This window comes from Hibiscus syriacus, unplaced genomic scaffold, assembly GCF_006381635.1.
Source record: "Hibiscus syriacus cultivar Baekdansim isolate YM2019G1 unplaced genomic scaffold, ASM638163v2 tig00110847_pilon, whole genome shotgun sequence".
In the NCBI taxonomy this organism is placed as follows: Eukaryota; Viridiplantae; Streptophyta; class Magnoliopsida; order Malvales; family Malvaceae; genus Hibiscus; species Hibiscus syriacus.
This window is the reverse complement of record NW_024062888.1, coordinates 2,061,106-2,082,687: the sequence shown is the minus strand read 5'-3', so window position 1 is coordinate 2,082,687 and position 21,582 is coordinate 2,061,106. Positions and strand designations below refer to the sequence as shown.

Below are 21,582 nucleotides of genomic sequence, written 5' to 3'. Positions count from 1 at the left end.
GAGAATTAGAGGCATTGATCCAGAAATGTGTTTGTTATTATAAATAATCCTTATTTAAACAAAAGTGTTTTATCTTTTAAGAGACAAAATATATCAGAGGTACATCTGGACTAAATCCTCTAGACCCCGAACAACTTTTAATAGGTTGACAAGTCTTCTTCCTTCATCTGTCATTAGTTAAATGCCTTGTCGAACCACTCCAACTTCTCTTGCTAAACCATGCAAATGACGAGCTGCCTTTTGTACTTGCTCCAGGAAATTATGGATGACTGCATCTCTAGCCTTCACCCTTTGCTAAGCTTGTTCCCAACGAAAACACCACTGTAACCCTCCATCAAAGGGCACTATCTTAAGCTCGCTTGCTTGTTTCTTGAATCCGTCCACAATGGCTTCTAACTCAGCTATGGTTTTGTCGTCTCGTTCTTGATTTTTCTGAAGAGATTTCTCCAAATCAACTACATGTATTCTCAAACGCTTGTTCTGATGCCGACTGTCTATCAAATGCCTCTGAGAAGTCTTTAACTATTCTTTCAGAGTCTCTCTTTCATCGTGCCCTTCAAACTTCCTTTTCAGGATGCTAGCTTTTCCTTTCTAGTACTTAAAAGTCCTTTTTAAATTAGAATTGCTCTGGACTTATTCTCGATACCCTTTTCTCAAGTCTTTAAGCTCAAAAAAAGTTTTCTTCTATTTTTTCTCTAACTTGTCTGCCCGATCTTTCTGAGTATCGACATCCAGTTTCCACTGGTATCTTTAGGCCTCAAGTTCCCTTACCCTCTATTTCAGCTCGTTCATGACAGCTTTAAATTATTCCCTTGCTATATCCAGCTCAGAAAGAACAGGCTTAAGATGTTCTTCCATAGTCCGAGTGTCCTCCTGATCTGGCACTAAGATGTTGTTGTTTTTCCTCAACCTCCGCCATTCTAAATAGTCTGGAGTAAGCATGTCCTTGACGGCCACGACATCTATTTGGAACACTTTCTTCCATAACTCAGCTACTTCTTTGACAATCTTTTTGTAGTTATCTCTGTGGTATGCAAATTCTGATCCAGATATTCTGTATGTTGCTGGGACAAATTAGCGTTCTCCAAACTGTCGAAGTATCAAAAGTGGAGAATATCCAACTCCTCCCCATAGTCCAAGTAGTGTCATAGTATCTGAATCCCCACATCGGAAAAGAATGTCACTGTAGGTCAACCAATGAGCTCTCCAGGAAATATCCCGGTCCTAAAGATGTGTGAAGACTTTCATCCATTTTTCTTTTGAGGCGCCTTTATGCCATTTCAGAGTGATGAATTCTCCCAAAGGTGAATAAGTGATGCTGAATAGGCAATCCCATTAGTCTTCCATAAATGACTGTGAATCCAAACTTGGAGAAGCTGAGCGCACCCTATGAACCTTCCTTCCACCAGTCTTTCTGCAGTGGTTGAGAGAACGAAATGTCTCAGCTAAAATTGATGGTGCTGGGTTTACTCGCCTCGGGAGTTGTTCAAACAGTTCCACCACAGCTGTATCAATGTATCCCAAAGTCCTTAGGAATATAATCAAACCATACAGACCCAGTGTGAAAAGATCTATTGCATTCCATTCATCGGGATGGTTCTTCATCAGTTACTTGATATGGAGCCAAGTAATTCCTTCCCCTCTACCTTTGTGTCGTGCTCCGTCAGTTACCCATTTTTCATAAACCCCTACAACATTTTCCAGTTCGTTCTTGAAAGGCTGACTTTTGATGTGCTTGATATAGACCCACTCCAGTCTGATGCCTTCATAGTGTAGTAGTGTAGTATACTCTTCGATTGTGGGCACCATGTCCTCCTGGTTAAAGGTGAAACAGTTGTACCCCGGGTTCTAGAATTGTACCAAGGCTCTAATTAGGGGCTTATACATCCTGACATAGAGAAAAAGAGCGATATCACCATACCGCTAGCTAACTTTTGCTTCTGGTCATTCTTCCAGCTATCCCAAATACTTCGTAACTCTTGAACATCATTCTACTTTAGGCTGACAGAAGCATACTAATCAATTCTGACACATAGCTTCCTACAGACTGTCTCCCTTCTCTTTCTGAGTCTTTTTGGAGTATAGTCGTACCTCGACGTTTTTTATCTCTAGTATTACAACCCCTTTATCCATTAATACAGATTATTTGTGTAACTAACACCTTTTATAGACCAATAACCTCTTTTTATTATGTAAATGCTAGAAAGACAAACAAGAAAGCACAAAGTTAGTAAGATAAAAAAATATAAATGATGAAAGTAAAATAATAGAAACAAACTGCATGATTAGGGTAAAAACATCCTAGGTTTTGAAATGGAGTTTTGGGGTAGGCTCTAATTCCTTGTCATCTCCCGGTTTAAGTTCTAAAAAAGGTACCCGAGTTCTCCTTGTTGGTGCCTCATTGGGCTTGCCAGACCCTTAGTCCTAAGCCCATTACAAGCTTGTGTGGACTAAGTTAAATTCGAGATGATACATTTCCTTATGTCTGTACGGTGAATAAATTCACACGAAGACATAAGGTATATGAATCCCGAAAGGCTACTTGCTAGGCATGTGCGGAGAATAAATTCTCATGAATGCGTCACTTTCACCCCTACTTAAAACGGATTTGGAGCTCGAGTATAGAGTCTTAGATGAAAAACGTTTGATAAGCTGAAACCATTGAAAGAAATCGTCAGTACAATTATTTATTTGAAAAGTTAATCAAAAGTAAGTAATAAGGATAAAAAAATTACCTTAAAATTTAAACTTACCCTTTTTATTAAAAAGACATCTGGAAATTAACCTTAGCCTGACTCACTTACCTTTGGTCCCCAGCAGAGTCGCCAAGCTGTCACGACTGTCTTTCGGGTAAGCCCAAATTGGGCTTCGACTTGAATGAAATGGTTAGAGTTGCCACTGATAATTTATTTTAAGAACAAATGGGTTGATCAGATACCTTGATTTCTTACTTGATCTGCATCTTACCAGCGATATGTTGGATTCGGGAGTAATTACAGTCAAGGAAGGGTTAGCACCCTTGAACTGTTCTTTCGGTACTAATTAATTTCAGTTGTCTTAATTAAGAAAATGATAAGTTAAAGTAAAAGGTAAAATATGATCCTAATTATTTACCTCCGATCGATTTAAATGAATACCCTTAAAAAGACAAAAATGTTAGATTTATAATAAAGTGCAGAATCGAATTAAGATAAAATGCATAAATATGAAAATACTAATTGCAAATTTAAATGTAAACCATTACTAGAATAAAGAAAGGAAGAAAAAAACATAAAACCCTAAATAAAAGCTAATTAATAATAACTAAATAAAGATAAAGGACTAATCTAAAAAAGAAAAAATAAATAAAATAAAACACACTAAAGAGAAAAAAAAATAATAAAAATAAAAACAAGATAAATAAAATAAATAAAACAAAGCAAATTAAAATAGGAATAAAATAAGAGAAAGAATATTAAATCAAACAGAAACAAAAACAATATAAAATAATAATAATAATAAAATAGAAAATAAGGGAAAATAAATAAATAAAATAAACAAAACTAATATATATAAAATAAAAATGAAAAAAAGATAAAAAATATATAAATAACGTTATGTAAAGAAAAATAATAAAAAATAAAAATAAATAAATAAATAAATATATATATATATATATAAATAAAAATGTTGGAAACAATAAAAAAATAAAATAAATAAATAAAGAGAAACAAAAAAAACTAAATAAATAAAATAACTAATATATATAAATAAAAATGTTATATTAAATAAATATAAAAAATAATTAAAACGTAAATTAAGTAAAAAGGATTAAATTGAAATAAAAACAAATTGGGGGTAAATTTCAAAGCAAATCGAAGGTAAAATGAAATTTTAAGAGCAAAATGAGAGTTTTAAAAAAATGGGTGGACCGAAATTGTAATTCACCCTATTAATACAAAAAACATGTGGATCTTGTATCCCTGTGTCGGTCTGCGGGTAAAAAATATGGGTTGATGGGTCACTATAAAACCCAAAATCTTAAACAGATTTTTATAATTCCCTTCCCCAAAAGACCAAATCCAAAACCAAAAACTCATATGAAAATATTCATCTTGTTCATGAAAATGAAGAAACGATCGTGAAACTTAGAAACCGGCCGGCCACCGCCTCACCGACCGCTGTTCATCGGTGGTTGTCCACAAAAAAAATTATTTTTTCAATAGCTCTTCTTCCCCACTTTTCAAAAATTAAAATAGTTTTTTGAAAATCGCCTCGGGGAGGGCTAGATCTGAGAAAGATCTTTCGAACCCCTCCCATCTGATCATCGACATTTCAAACCCAAACAAAAAAAAGGAAAAGAAAACAAGCCACATGCAAAGCAAAAAAGGATGAATAAGGTAAAAAAATACCTTCTTTATTTACTTTTTCCTTTCAAAAGTCACAAGAGATTTCCTAGCTTTTTCTTTCAGCTTTTCTTTGTACGTTTCTCGTATATTTCTTAGTACCTTTCTCAGTCTAGTTACATGTATTTATACTTTCTAGGATTACTATTTTTATTTCGGATTTTCCTAGAGTTGTATTCAAACTAAAAGACTATTTGTTTGTTTTTGCTTTCCTTGCACCGGATGATGAAGAGACGTAAGTGGTGCGGCCGGAGTGGGACTCTCCAAGCTTGCACGGCGCTGAGGAATCTGGCTAGGGTTCAAAAAACCCTAGGTGCTTTGGGACTGGTTCGGGTCTGAACCGGTTCGGTTTGCTCCAAGTGGGTTTGGCGGCGCTGAGGAAACAAGGGTCGTCGCCATCGCTAATCGGTTGAAGACAGTCACCTCCAATCAAAGCGATCGACCACCACGAACCAACACTTACCAGCCACTCTCCTTCAATTGTCACCGTTCGTCGTGGAGAAACTGGTAAAGTTTCCTCGAAACCCCCATCACCGCTCAGTTTTTCTTCGATTCCAGCCACCTTGCTCATCGCCGCCACCATTGGACTCCTCATCTCTATGCACTCAAAACCCAACCTGTGGGTCGTGTCGTTGTCTTGGTTCTCGGCATTCGCTGTGGGTAAGCTCCTGATCTCGTTTATTTGGTTAATTACTATGGTTTTGGTTGATTTTTGAGTTGGTTTGGCTTGATAATGGTGTTTGGATGCTCCCGGAGTGCTCGGTAGACGCCCCGACCCCATCGTTACCATCACGCATCGTTGTGTACGTGTGGAGCTCGTCCTCACCTAAAAAAACCTTCTAGAACGGTCTAGGTGGATTGAACCAGCCTAACCCGGTATAAACTGGGTCTGTTTGACCCGACCGAGTCAACCCCAACTGGCCTGAGTCAACACCAAACCAGTCTGACCCGTTGACCTTGACCCAAACTGTTGACTTTGACCAAAAAGTCAAATTTTTGAAAAGTCATATTTTATGTTTTTTGATGTCCTAATTCCGAATCCGAAGTTTGTTTTGCCAAATTCGAACTCGAAAAGCTATTTTTCAACATTTTATCTCCTAATTCAATATGAATTTTCATGTTTAAGTTTTGTTTCTAATGTAATTGGTTTGGCCATGTATCTGAGACATTATGAGACATGGAATTAAAGTTAGAGGGTGATCAAATGGAGTTTAATTGGTTATCGATGTGGCTAAAAATTGATGTAATACTTTACTACCCTATGCATGCTTTATGGTACATGTTGGTGATTTGTTAATGCAAGATTGGAGTTATTGGTCAATTACATAGAGTTAATTATTGATGGACTCAAATTGAATACGGTATAAAGACAGTAAATGCAATAAGACTCAATTGACTCATGTAAGGAACTAGAAGATCGATAAGAGATAAATCTAAGTTCAATGATTTAATCAATAAATCAATTAATCTCAAGACTCGTAAATTTTGATTAATCTTGTTAAAGGTTAAATGTCGGAAATACTTGGATAAGAAACTACAAAAATACCCATGTGATGTAAAAGGCAAGGATTGTCCCTGAAAGTGAAAATAACCCTATTAATCGATCATAACCTCTGAGATGTTTAAAGACTTAGAATTCTAATTCTTGAATAAACTTCTAAAGAGTAATTTTCCAAAAGTAATGTATATGTCAAAATAAATTAAATGATTGAAATATCCTCGAAATGAGAAAATGACCTAGAATTTATAATAACTGAGCGAACACCTGGTGGTTAAATTACCAAAATACTTTACACGTCTGAATTACTCGATATGACTATATTATATGACAAAGTTGAACTGAATGGAAGTACTGTATGTATCTGAATTGTTGAAACGATCAAATTACTCTGGAAACTCTAAATGACCATGATAAACTTGTGTACTAAATAACCTAATTACCCTCAATGACCTAGAATTAAGTGGATGACTCGGATAATTCTGGAAACGTTGATGAACTTATATGTTGTATTGTCCACAAGGGTAATGAGCCACGAATCAAGCACGTCGACATTTATTTTTACCATTGTAATACATAAATGAAATAAATACCATTGGAATACTGTTTGTCTCCCTAAGATCCATTCATTGATGATTTTGAAGGTGATCAGTTCAAGAGCAATCAATATTAAAAAGTGAATAATGGTGACTCGAGATCATGATAATTTGATATAAATCCTAAATACTATAAATTGTTGTTTTACTCTCATTGGGTTGAATTACAAAGAATTTTTTCAAAAAACCAAAATGTCTAAAATGTCTCTGATTTCCTGAATAATGAAATCACTCCTGTCATATCTGAAATCTCAAGAACTCTGATGTAAAAGATTTTGAATACCTTTTTGATTACTTAGTGCCTCCGAAAAAATATCTAAATACTATATGATCTTGATAAATCACTCCATGAATGACTGATGAATCTGTTAGCTATCAACCCCCATTTTATAGGGATCTCATTTATGAAATTCAATAACTTTGCAGAAGTTTCGTGTTTCCCTGCTTGAAAATTGCTACGTACTCTGAAAAATATATGGATCCTCTAGTGTGTTCCTTATGTGCCATATAATTGTTTTACTATTTTAAAATATGATTTTCTAAAATTATGAATTTATTGATGGATTGATTTACTGTTTATGAACTATGGCTACATGATATGTGTTCTTTAGTTACCTATTTTTATCAAAAAATATAATCGTTCCTGATTTATGGATCATAGAATCTACTTTTACTGTATTTATCAATTATTGGGATATTGTATGGGTAGGATTATGGAGTATGGAGGTTCATATCTAATCAAACTGGTAATCCTTAGGAACCTAAAGTATTCCTTGGGTAGGCTCTAAGGCCCCAAGGCACTCTTTTAGTATGAGGACTATATTTTGGTGTGCGGATGGAGGGCATTCATGTGATTTAAATAACTACAATGTCATTTTTACAAAATTCTACTGAATCATGATTTTGATATTAAAACTACTACTCAATCTGATTTCTACTGGATAATGTATGGGTAGGAGTCTAGAGTACAAAGGTTTAACTCTGATCAAGCTGGTAAATCCTTACAGACCTAAGGAGACCCTTGGGTATGCCCATAGGCCCCAAGGTACTCCCTTAAGGTGGCTCATTTGCTGTGTACTTAAGGTAAGTCCTTATGATGCAGTTATGGGGAAAATGAATATCAGTGTTCGGATGGAGGGTATTAATGTGGTTTTAAAATATTTTTAAACTATTAATGTTTTGAAAGGATCTGTACACATTTCTCTATTTTGTTGGAACACACTAGACTCCTCAATTTAATCTTTTGAATCTATCTCTCTTTGAATACTTCATTCAGAATGTAAATTCCTATTTGTAACTGAAGACTTAACTAAAGGAATCCGAATTCACTGCTAGAATATGATGATGGTTGTCCCGCTAAGGAATTTATGCTTTACCTTATACTCGATGGCCTATTGCATTCATCTGGTAGTTCTGTATTACTGAGTTCCCAAAGTTCACTCTTTACTCACCATTTTAGGTTAAAAGAATTGATCCAGTGTAGCTATCAACTTCAATTTTGGGAGTTCCTTCAGCTTTGCTTGCATAGTACATACAATGTGTAATTAGGGGGCATGTATGTCACATTTTTTTATATAAATATACTAAGTCTGAAACTTGTATGATTTTAATTCTTTTTGTAATATATGAATGATTTTCTGAACTTGTATTTTATTTCTAAATTGTTTTATGATTTTACACGTTTTAACAAAAAATATTTTTCCTGGATTTTTATTGTTGGCCGATCCGGTGGCCTTTATGTCACACTTCAATTCGAATCAGGTCACCCGCGTCAGTCTGAGGGTGTTACAAAAGATACAACATAAAAAAATTCTCAATTTTTTTTATCTATTCACAAGCTAAGTATTTCAAATATGAGAGACCAAAGATGCGATAGGGCGCCAATAATATGCAATGTGAATGAAATATTTACAAGCTCTAGTCATGACAGATTGTCTTTAATTCTATTATATGAATTGTTAAATATATCAATTACAGTCGACTCTCATTGATGCTATAAGAGAAGTATACGATGTTCATAATTTTTTTAAAGATTTGGTTATTATTGTGAATGTTGTTAGTTCTTCTTTTAAGTGTCATGATGAATTATAATATAGTCAAATAACTGAATCAGAACATTTAATTGTTTAACGTAAATACAGAAGAGTCAAACAACCTATCAAAATAGTTGTCCCGAATGACCCAACGGTGTCAAATCAGACCTTCTAATGTGATACAATAGTAGTCTATTATCCCAATAAAAATATTAACAGCGAGTCATCAATTTGTTATAAATCGATAATATGATCATATTATACTTTTGAAGTATCGGTGGAGAAAAGATAAACCTACTCAAACATCAATGATCATTTATGTAGTTTACCTTTTTACTTAATTAGTATTTGTTAATTTTTTAGTGTAAATTTTCCTATTCACCGCTTAAATAAATGCTTCAATTTCTTATTTTATATCGAGATGCCCCTTACAATTTAATTACTGTTTTCCTTATTTTGAAGGAGCAACTAGTACAATTATTTAACAATTATTTAATTTTTGGTATAATTATCGGTATCTAATCTATTGATCTACTAATCCAGATTGGATATTATAGAGGCAATGGCGGTCTTTTCAGCCCATTTTACTCTATTTACAATCACCAGGATTCGAACCTATGACATCACTTAAAGGATCTAGTATAATCTCACTAGATTAAGATTAACTGATTGTTAGTTTTAATAATTATTTCAATTTCAACTTAAGCTGCTTTTGTTTTAGTTTGGTTTTTTGTGATTGGACCAATGGGAAAAAACCAAACCAACTTGTTGAGCATTGGTGCACGCATCGGCACATAATTCACCAACCCAAATATCTTAATATTATTTTCTAATACAAAATTATTAATATCATACTCTTCTATACAAAATAAGACACCAAACATAGCACGAATAAATTTATTTAGTGGTTAAAGGAATTATTGTTGTTCCTAGAGGTCACTGATTCGAGCACTAGTAACTGCAATAGAGTGATTGAGAACACGTTGTCATTTTGCATCTATATAACAACTAATTTATAATGCCGTTAGTAAGAAAATGACTGAATGACCAACCCAAGTATTAAGTTCATTAAGAAATTTAAAAAGATTTAAAGTAAAATGAGTACAATAAGAGAGAAACTAAATTCAGTTACCAAATTTATAGTTTACCCAATATCTAAACTCCACCAAAATTTACTCTAACACGTGCCAACATAAACAGGAATGGTAATCTTCATTTTTTCCCTCAAATCAATCAGATATATGATAAATTTTAACATAAATTCTATATGAGAAATAAATTATTTCATTTTCGAAATCTTAATATTACTTTTTACATTATCTCTTAACAAATCATAAATAAAAATGTATCAAAATTTATTTTGTCTACATTGTGTTGAGTGATTTTTTAACTTAACTCTTTTTATTAACCTTTTAGATTCCTTACTAAAACAAAGGAATGAATTGAGATTATATTTAAATTAATTTAGAGAAAAATATGGTTTAAATTAGTGTGAATTAATATGATAGATCATATTTCAACTTTTGATTTTGAGAAAAAAGATAAATGTTATTTTTCTTTTTATGAATTAAATTTTTTGATTCATTTTTAAAAAATAGAGGAATGCAAAGAGCGATTAAATCTTACGAAGCATCATAAACTCCGAAATTAGATTTCGTTTGTGTGAGATCAGATTAGATTAAAAGTAAATTTTTATTTCTCTTAATGTTGTTTGATTCAATTGTTTAGGGTACAATGCATTTAAGACTGCCATTGTGTTATTTTATTAAAAAAAGAATATAAGTCTATTTTTTTTAAATAGTGGAAATTTTCTTATTCACCACTTAAATAAAATACTCCAACTCTTATTTTATATGTAGACATCCCCTCGTTTCATTTTATCTACTCTTCTTTTTATGAACAAAGATCAATTGAGACAACTATTTTTTATCATCCCTATTATAAATATGACGACAAGAGAAACAATTTTAAAGATGATTTGATTATTAAAATGTAATAAATAGGATTTTTTTAGTATTTTGAATTAATTACTTATAAGCGATATACACAACATAAGGTTCAGAAAAATTCATATATATGTTCAAATCATCTTTAAGAGTTTAGAATGCACGTTTTGGTATAAACAATCGAATTTCTATCTTTTCTTCAATCTTAGCTGCTTCATTTATTTAGAGTTATAATGCAATTAAGACTGTCATTGTCGTAACAGTCCTTCGGGTGGGCTCGGAATCGGGTTTCGACTTAATTTTGATGTGTTAGAGCCGCCACCAGTCATTTAAAATAAGGTTGACTGGATACCTTAACTTACCATTTGTCTGATATTCGTTTTACCAGAAATTAATCAAATTCAGGAGTAGATTACAGTCAATGAAGGATTAATACTCTTGTACTGCCCTTTCGGTACCAATTTGATTTCTCGGTTGTCTTAATTGCGAAAATTAAAAGTTAAAATTAAATTTAAAAGTTCGATCCAAATTACTTAACTTTGACGAATTTTAGAATTGACCTAAAAATAAATCAGATTAATGTTAAACTGTAAAATGAAATAAAATGAATAAATAAATATTAAATAAATAAAAGAAGAAAAAGTTTAAAAAATAAAAAGGACTAAATTGAAAAGAATTTTAAAAATCAAGGGTCAATTTGATGTTAATTAAAAGCTTTGTTCGACGGCGACGGATGGCTTTTGGAACCAAAACCGATGCTCTACCTTTATGCCTTTTGTTTTTTTTTTGGTGACATTTGCTCAATATCTTTGGGTATTTCGATTCTGTGTGGTGTGTTGCTTTGGTATTTTTGCTGCGTATTTGTAGTGGTTTTTTGTTGTTCCGATGGTACCGCTTCGTTTTTTTGTTGTTGTAGTTGATGTTCTCTTCGATTTTTCTTTATCCTTTGATTCGATGATTCTCGGGTTTTATATAACCCTGCCGGTGGTGGTTGTTGCCGAGTTTTTCAAGATGGTGCAGTCCTGTTCGACATGACTTTGTTTGTTCCATAACGTGCTCTGATTTTTTTCGTGATTTTCTCAATTCCTGGTGTCGGAAATCTCGGCCGATGGGTGACTTGGCTGGCGTGTGGCCTTCACACTCCATTGGAATGTTAATCTGATGCATCTTGGCCTTTGGATCAAAGAGCTAGATCCAACAGATCTGGTTGATGATGTGCCCCTGATAATCACAAAAACCTAGCTTGCTGGCTTTAGGCTTCGAACTGTTGGGCTCGTCGGGTTAGCATGTTGGGTCAGGCCTGCTTACCTAGTTGGGCTCCCTTTATTGGACTTGAACTTTTGGATTTTTTATTGGACCTAAAAACAATTAAATAAATAAATGAAAATAATATAATAATAATAATAATATAATATATTAATAATATAATACTAATATATACAATATATAAAATATAATAATACTAAATATATATACTATAATATATAATATATAACTAAATATATATATATATATATATTATAATATATAATATAACTATAATGTATTTAATAATAAATATATACTGTAATATATAATATTATAATATATATATATATATATAAATAATATAATACTATAATATATAATACTATATAATATATATAATAATAGATATATACTATACTATAATATATAATACTATAATATATAAGACTATATATTATATATCATATACTATATAAATACTATAATATACAATATAAAATAATATATAGAATATAGTGTATATTTTATAAAAGAACCCGAACGAAAATGAGTGTCTACAGTCATGAATGTTGTTATTTTATTAAAAATATTATTCCTATTATTTGTTTAAATGAACTATTTTGTTTATTAAAAACTTAAGTGAAAAATTTGCCATGGTGAATTTTCTATATGATGAAAAGGCCTTTTTGATCAAATTGAAAAAAAATATAATATTAATTATAATGTAAGATGTGAAAGATTATATTGGTTATTTGTAAAAGGATTATTATATATATTAAAAACGTGTTCTAATTTTGTTTGTGGTACAAGAGCTTCTTTCCCCATAAACTAGTTCAAAAATAGACAAGCAACACATTGAGCAACATGTGCCAATATAAACAATAGGAATGATTAATCCTTCACAATTTATTTAAGTTTTCTTACACAAATCAATCAAATCTATGTTAGATTTAGGCACAAATTCTATTGAGAAGTAAATCACCGCTCTTTCTAAATCTTATTATTATTTATATAGATTTCTCTCAACAAATCATAAATAAACACGTGTCGAAATTTATTTTGTCCACGGTGTACTGAATGACGTTTTTTTTCACCTAACTCTTTTTAATGATTTTTAGATTCCCTATTAAAGCAATAGAGTAAGTTGATATTGTTTTTAGGTCCATTTAGAGAAAAAATTTAAATTAATTTGACAGATCATATTTCAACGGTTAAATTTGTGAAAAGAGATAATTATTGTCTTCATGATAAATCAAGTTCACCGGCTCAATTCTTAAGATAGAATAGTGCACATAACCCCTAGATCTAAAGAGGCATCGAAAACTCCAAACTCAGATTTCGCATATCCAAAATAAGATTGAAGGTAAGTTCTCATTTTTCTTCAATCTTCTTTGCTTCAATTATTTAGAGATGTAATATAATTAAGATTTTCATGAATGGTGTTGTGTTATTAAAAATATTGATTCTATTATTTTCTAAAATCATTTTTTATTTTTAAAAATTTTGTAGGAATTCACTACTAAAATAAATGCTTCAACTTCTTATTTTATATCTGGATTTCCCCCTGTTCGATTTATTAACTGTTTTTCTTATTTGCAAAGAGTAACTGAGATAACTATTTGATCATCCATTATTATAAATATGCCGGCATGAGAAACAATTTTAATGATGATTTATTTTTCAAAATATAATTTATAGTGATTAAAATATAAAATTTATATATATATATATATATATATATTCAAATATTTTTCCCATCATGTAAGAATTTGTGGTGCATGTTTTGATTTATGTATATGCCAATATAAACAATGGGAATGATCAGTGATGGATCGAAGGGGCTGGTGGAGATAGTAGTCCCTTTGAAAATTTAAAATTATTTTAGATTTTAGATTTTTTATGTACTTTTAATTTAAAATCTATTCTCGTCCCCTAAATTTTAAAAATTCAAATTTACCTCCTAAATTTTAAAAATTAATTTACCTTTAATATAAAATCTTGCATCGTCCCTGGAAGTGATCAATCTTCACAACTCGATTAACTTTTCTTTTTGGGCACAAATCATTCAAATATATTTTAATTTTTTATATAAATTTTATATGGAAAGTAAAATCAGCTGTTTTTTTATAATCTTAATGTTACTTTTTATAAGATACCAATTAACAAATTGTAAATAAACACGTATCAAATTTTTATTTATCTATAGTGTCAAATGGCAGCATTCTTCTACCTAACTCTTTTTTAATTTTATACTAAAATAATAGAGTAAAATTATATTATATTATATTTGAGTCAATTTAGAAAAAAAAATGTTTAAATCAATGCACATTAATTTGACAGATCATATTTTAATGTTTTTGATTAAAAAAAATCATATTTTCATTTTTAAATATGTTAAAAGAGATAAAAATTGTTTTTTTTATTATAAATTTAATTCATCGTCTAGATTTTACAGATGAATGTAAAGAGTGATTAAACTTTTCGAAGCATCGGGAACTCCTGAATCAGATTCTGTTTATCTAAGATCAGACTCAAAGTAAGTTCACATCTTTTCTTCAATTATTTGCTTCAATTATTTAGAGTTATTGTGTATTAAGAATGTCATGAATGTTGTTATTTTTTTTAAAGAAAAAGCATCATTTTTATTATTTTTAAATGATTTTATTTGTTACTTTTTAACTACAATCATTTTATTTTCCCCCTATTTTAATTTCCTAACATATTGACAATAAATTGCAAACTTTTTAGGGAGATACTCTTACAAATATATATTTTTTGGGTTTTATTTTTAACAAGTACAACTTTATTTTGTAATATAAGATTTTTCATCTGATTTCTATTAGATATTTTCCTTTTCATTATCAAATTGTATAATCACGGTTTTCCCCCAATTTTTAGAGTCTTAGTTCATTAATTATTATACACCCATCCATATCCAATATCTCATTTGCTAAATCCATTTTTTCTCCAAAATTTGGTATTTAAAAGATAATATATTAGTAGTAAAAAAGAAGTAAATTTATGATGGACTCAATGTAATCTCTTTTAAGTAATAAGTGACTCCAATCTACTTTTCTTTTACAATATTTTTTAAATAAAAATTCAATTAAATTGTTTCTCTAATATTTGTTATAAAAGAATAAAAGAATTATTAATTTTCATATAATTTATATATTTCCATTATATTTTATGTTGATAATCTATTTTTGTCCCATAAAATTTTATAAATTCAGTCTTATGGCATAAAATCTTGTGTTTGTTCTTGTATAAACATTTATTTATAGTTATTGAAATAATATATTTGGATCAACTTGATGCAACTAAGAAACTCTAAATTCTTGTGAATAATCTTATTGCCAAACTAATTCCCTTTTCTTTCTCTCATCTTTTACACGTTTTAGCTTCGTTGCATGCTTGTTGACATGTATTGGGTGAGTGAATTTCGGTTTCTTTTTCTACATAGAACCAGCAATTCGATCTTGGGAATTACATGTCTTCCTTTAAGGTTTAATTTTAGTACACATTTAAATAAATAGAAGGAAACCCTTTTGGTTGCTTTCTATACATTAAAAACATCAAAGATCCATACTTGGGTTTCTTCAAATTCTTGTCAGCCGACAAAATCTTCAGGTTTTTTTTGGCTGTTTTTTTAATAAAAATCATTGTCGTTAGGGTTTTTTCTTTTTGTGTTTTTTTTCGAGGTTATTGTCAAATATGTTCACCGAGGAAGAGTTGAAAGACATGGAAGGATTGAAAAGAGAGTCGGATTTCATTGAGGTCAAGTGTGGGTGCACCAGCAAGAAATATGGTGATACCATTGGCAAGCTTAGGGTTTTCACCAATGGCCAATTTCTGATATCTTGTGAATGCAATCCAGTTTGTGATGAAGGTAATCCATCATTTCTTACAATTCTAAGGTGTTTTCGTCGTTAGAAAATAATACTGTTGCAAAATAAAAACGTTAGCATTAACTAGAAGGTAATAATATATAGAGGAATATAACGAAATATAGGCGTTTTCGTATAGGTATCTGTATAAATCTCAAATAAAGGTGTTAGGGTACTTCATAGAATGTAGAATGGATCATTCATTTGTTCAACTTAATTTTGTTTATGAATTTGATGAACTTCAATTTCACCTCATATACATGAAACCAATCATTGATTTGAACAATGCCATTAAGTCAAATTTCTTCTTTTGTTTTAACTGTAAGCATTTAAGAGGTTACTATTAACATTATGTTATTGTTTGCCCCAAGTTCATCCATTTTTGAAGCTGATTTTGCATTAATTCAATTTGGTTCTGAGGTTTACTTCTTTGGTTGACATGTTTTTATGGTGAATTATTGAAAACCAGAGAAATTGACGCCTTATGATTTCGAGAAACATTCTGGGAAGGAAGGAACCAGGAAATGGAAGAATCACATTTGGGTGATGATGCACGGTAAGAAGGTTCCTTTATGGAGGACTGTTCTTCTGAAGTACTACAAGCATGCATCGAACGGAGACAATGAGCTAACGAGCTTGCGAGCTAAGCGTCTTTTCCATCGCGATGAGTTCATACGTTGCACCAAGTGCAAGAAAGAACGCAGGTTCCGACTCCGGACGGACGACGAATGCCGTACGTACCATGATGCTTTGAATGCAAAAAAGTGGAGGTGTGCTAACTGGCCATATGAGAAGTAAGTTCTCGACATCACGTAATCGATTTTCGAACGATCAAGTTCATAACATGTAGCTTAGCGTTTGTTGGTTTAACTTTTTTTTTCTTTTCCAGAATCACCTGCAAAGCTGATGAAGAACGAGCAAGCAGGAAGAGTTGCAGGGGCTGCCCTCGATCACCTACTTGCAAAGGTTGCACTACCTGTGTCTGTTTCGGCTGCCACAAGTGCCGATTTATCGATTGCAAGTGTCGCACTTGCGTCGACTTCGTCCAAAATGCAGAGCCTTGACGCTATAGCAAAGGCACTGAGCATCATGGATCCTTTCTATGCTTCAATGTTCTATCATTTTCCCAACTGGAAACTGTTCCAATGTTTGTAGGATTGGGAAGACTTTGCTGTTTTTCGTTTTCTTTAGAATAATTGTTAGCTGAAAACTGGGGACTAACTAAGAATGGTACCTTCAATCCGCCATGAGTTTACAAACTTCCTAATGATGAACTGGTTTCCTTTACTTCAGCTTGTTTCTTCGTATGGCTATATGTTTTATTTTAGATCTTTTTGTTTAGGTGTCATATGAGATCAGAGATTTAAATGCATCCTTTTTATTGTGATTGCAAACACACGAAGAAGGATGTATATTTACATCAATTAAAATTAATTGATAAATAACGTGATAATTAATAAAATTGACATAATAATAAATTTAGCTCACAACTCTCACATTTCATTTTAATATGATATCAATTTTTAAAATTAATTCTCAAATTTTTTTAGTTTAATCATGGTATTTAATTTATTGATCAACTAATCTGAATCGGATTTTGCATAAACCCATTATCGAAACGACTATCCCAACGCAGTTTGTTTCATTCGTAAACAATAATATTCGAAGCCAGGAGACTGCAGCACCAGCTCTAGCAACTTCTGTTCATATACTATGCTTCACGATATACTATCTCTTGATGCTCAGAATATGTTGAGAAACTAATTGCATGTAATTGCAGTTCTCCAGTAATGACTAAACAAATCTATCACACATGCTTTTTCAATTGAAAGGTGCATTATCCTCAGCTAGCCTAGCATTCTTCTTTAAAGGCAACATTGTTGATTCTGTAACTTGTTTAATTCACTAATGCATTTAAAATAATAATGTATATCATCTGTGTTCAATAGAAAGGAAATTTTCTTGGGCTAGCATTAATCGGACATCCCTTTTAACTCTCGTTTAACCAAAATCTCATGTGCTGCCATTGAAAATTAGGAATGTAAAAAGCTGACCAGAAACCGAATCGAGTCAAAATTATTTGTGACCTGAGTAGTGGTGATCCGAAACCGAATTGAGTCGGAACTGGTGTTGATCTGAACCTGAGTGGACCTAGAAATTATGGATCTGAACCCGACCTGCACCCGATCTGAGAACAACTTGAACCCGAATTAAACCGAAAATATGATAACCAAACCCGACTTGCATCTGACTAATATGAACACAAACTCGAGATTAACTTGGTAAATAACTTGCGTTACGCTACCTGTTTTCAATATGACATGTTATGAACATGACCTATAATTGAATCAACCTGTAAATGATCTGATTGTTATTGAACTGATATGATATTTACCTGACTTAATATTTTTTATCAAAATCTCCATTGATGAAGTTATATCTTCATCAAAATCTTATGATTTCATCAATGGTAATTTTTATGAAGTTATATGATTTTGATGAAATGATAACATTAAAATCTCCATTGATGAAATTATAAGATTTTGATGTTGTTGTGAGATTTTGAGTTTATAATAAATCATGTTAATTAATATGATTAATTTTTAAATGTTATAATAAAATATTAATTGTTGAAGAATCGGGTAAAGAAAAAATGAAAGAACACAAGAATTTTAACGAGGTTCAACAATGTGCTTGCGTCCTCGGTGCCTAGGCCGCGCTAGAAGTTTTATTCAATGTCTCATAAGTTTAGGTTACATCTCTATTTATAATAAATAAACCATGTCACATAATTACAAAATTAACCCTGTACCAGTATATTTATGAGCCATACCTTACATTAATAATGATATTTAAATTAATAAAATATTTACTTTGTAACATCCATAATCTGTATATAACTCGAAATACGAGTTAAAATCGCTCACTCTGCTCCATCCCCTGTCCTCTTTACCGGTATATTTATGAGTCATACCTTACAAATCTCCACCTTGGCGAATATCCTATCCCTTAGGAAACATTCAATGTGGGTTGGGTTACCTTACTTCTTTAACAACTCGAAACATTCAACAAGTCCCAACAATGCTTGAACTTGTCTATCGTAACTAGCTTGGTGAACATATCAACGACATTCTCATCAGTATGTACCTTCTAAAACAAAATATCTTCCAATGCAACCAACTCTCTGATCTTGTGAAAACGTACATAAATATGCTTAGTTCTAGCACGATATACCTAATTCTTACCTAAGTGAATAGTACTTTGATTGTCGCAAAGCAACTGAACTCCACCTTGCTGAACACCCAACTCCTTCACTAAACCAGTAAGCCATAAAGCTTATTTTGTAGCTTCAACCACTGCAATGTATTCAGCTTCAGTTGTAGATAGTGCCACAACAGATTGAACAGTAGACTTCCAACAAATAGGCCCTTCACGAAGAGTAAAGACATACCCTGTCGTAGATCTTCTATTATACAAGTCACCTGCATAGTCTGAATCCACATATCCTACAACCAAAGGATTATCCTGCTGACTACCAAAAATAATTCCATGTCCTACAGTACCCTTTAAGTACCGAAAAATCCACTTGACTGCTTCCCAATGTTACTTACTGGTTTAGACATGTACTTACAAACTTGACTAACAACATGAGCTAAATCAGGACGAGTACATACCATTGCATACATCAAGCAGCCAACAACATTAGAATACAGAACCTTTGCCATATCTTCAGCTTCCTTATTTGTCATAGGGCACTGTTTTGATGAGAGCTTAAAGTGATTCGCCAATGGAGTGCTAACTGGTTTTGCGCTACTCATCGCAAACCTTTTTAGCATTTTCTCAACATAACCCCGTTGAGATAACCACAGTTTCCTTGAGTCTCTGTCCCTACAAATTTCTATTCCAAGAATTTTCTTTGCATCACCTAAATCTTTCATATTAAATTCCTGACTCAATAAAGTTTTCAAACTGATAACATCATCCATGTTATTCGCATCAATTAACATATCATCAACATACAATAACAGAAAATAAAGAACCATCATCAAGGCTCTTAACATAGACACAACAATCATATTCACATCGTTTATAGCCAATCTTGATCATATAGGAGTCAAACCGTTTGTACCATGTCTTGGACACTGCTTGAACCCGTACAAAGATTTCTTCAATCTGCAAACTAAATGCTCGTTTCCAAGTTGAGTGAAACCTTCAGGCTGCCGCATGTAGATCTGCTCCTCTAAATCACCATGCAAAAAAGCAGTTTTAACATCTATCTGCTCTAAATGCAAATCCCAACTAGCCACCAATACAAGTACTGTTCGGATTGAAGTGTTCCTGACCACAGGAGAGAAAATTTCATCATAATCAACTCATTTCTGCTGTGAAAAACCCTTTGCTACCAAACAGCCTTGAATTTCTCCCTCTCTTTTTCTGTTACTACTAGTTTCTTCTTATACACCCATTTGCAACCAATCAACTTCATACCCTCAGGAAGACGAACTAACTCCCATGTACGATTGTGATTCAAAGACTCCATCTCCTCAACCATGGCAGCCATCCACTTATCGTTTTCCTGACTAGTAACTGCATCATGAAAAGTAACCGGATTATCACTGTAATAGTAAGTGCAAAAGAGACCAAGTCTTCAAAATCCAATCTGTTTGGAGGCTTTATATTCGTCCGTCTCACCCTGTCTCTGGCGAGACTATAATCCTTTAAATCATCCGTGGCGGAACCACCAGAAGTCAGTTTAGAAGTTTATGTTTTCTCAACTGGAAACTGCTCGAAATCCACCACTGTCGTGTCTTTCTACTGCTGCAACATGGGTTGTTCATCAAAAACAACATCTCTATTGATCATAATTTTCTTCGCAACTGGATCCCAGAACTTGAATCCTTTGACACCTTTCTTGTAACCCATAAAAATGCACTCCTTCGATTTTGCATCAAGTTTGGATCTCTCATCAGCAGGTACATGCACATAAGCAGGACAACCAAAAATCCGTAAGTGATCAAAAGTAATATCATGACCAGTTCATACCTCTTTTGCAACTTTCCCAGCCAATGATGCCCTTGGCGATCTATTGATAAGATAACACACCATGTTAACAGCCTCAACCCAGAAGTGTTTGGGAAGCCCCGCATTCAACCACAAACATCTGGCTCTATCATTCAATGACCTGTTAATCTTTTCCACAACACCATTCTGTTGTGGTTTCTGGCACATTGCAAAATGCCTCTTAATCCCATGCTTCTTACAGAAGTGTAGAAACTGTGAATCTGTGTACTACTTACCATTGTCAGACCGTAAACATTTGATTTTTCATCATGTTTGGTTTTCTACCTCAGTTTTCCACAGCTTAAATTTCTCAAAAACATCAGACTTTTGTTTCAAAAAATACACCCAAACTTTCCGTGAAAAATCATCAATAAAGGTAACATAATACCTAGATCCACCCAAAGACGATGTCATGGAAGACCCACATACATCAAATACACATAATCAAAAATCCCTTCAGTTGTGTGCTTCACAGTCTTGAAATGAACTTTAGTATGTTTACCAAGAACACAATACTCAAAAGTCGATCTTACAACTTTTAACACCATGCAACAGATTTCGTTTATGTAATTAAGCCATACCACGTTCACTAAGATAAGCAAGACGCATATGCCACAGTTTGGTTGTTTCATCACATGACTCAACAGAATAAACTCCACCTACAACGGTACTCCCTAACAATTTGTAAATATTCCTTGCAGTCATCTTTCCTTTCATCACAGTCAAAGCTCCTTTAACAATCCGAATGGTTTCCCTATCCTCATCAGTCTTAGGGATAAAACCATTCTTGTGCAAAGTGTCCAAAGAAATCAAATTCTTTATCAAATCTGGGATATGTCGAACACCACTCAACGTCCAAACAAGCCATCATACATCTTAATTTTGACCTCACCAATACCAACAATATTGCAACATCGATTATCACCCA

The 21,582-nt window shown here is 32.4% G+C and overlaps 1 protein-coding gene across 2 annotated transcripts; it reads left to right on the top strand.

Annotated features, from left to right (window-relative positions):
* The first annotated feature begins 11,356 nt into the window (after positions 1 to 11,356).
* LOC120143420 (protein ULTRAPETALA 1-like) lies at positions 11,357 to 16,833 on the top strand. 2 transcript variants are annotated; one of them, XM_039157747.1, is made up of 4 exons: positions 11,357 to 11,379; positions 15,408 to 15,595; positions 16,063 to 16,387; positions 16,483 to 16,833. In XM_039157747.1, coding segments are annotated over exons 1-4 (690 nt in total). In that variant the 5' UTR covers positions 11,357 to 11,377; the 3' UTR covers positions 16,658 to 16,833. The 2 variants fall into 2 exon arrangements, with proteins under 2 accessions (XP_039013678.1, XP_039013679.1); XM_039157748.1 differs by lacking the exon at positions 11,357 to 11,379 and having other exon boundaries at positions 15,149 to 15,595.
* The last annotated feature ends 4,749 nt before the right edge of the window (positions 16,834 to 21,582 follow it).

What these genes read in the sequence shown, in the direction of transcription:
- LOC120143420 (XM_039157747.1), top strand. An exon ending in CAATCCAGTTTGTGATGAAG is followed by an intron (nt 15,596 to 16,062) that starts GTAATCCATCAT and finishes ATTGAAAACCAG; the next exon opens with AGAAATTGACGCCTTATGAT. An exon ending in GCTAACTGGCCATATGAGAA is followed by an intron (nt 16,388 to 16,482) that starts GTAAGTTCTCGA and finishes TTTCTTTTCCAG; the next exon opens with AATCACCTGCAAAGCTGATG.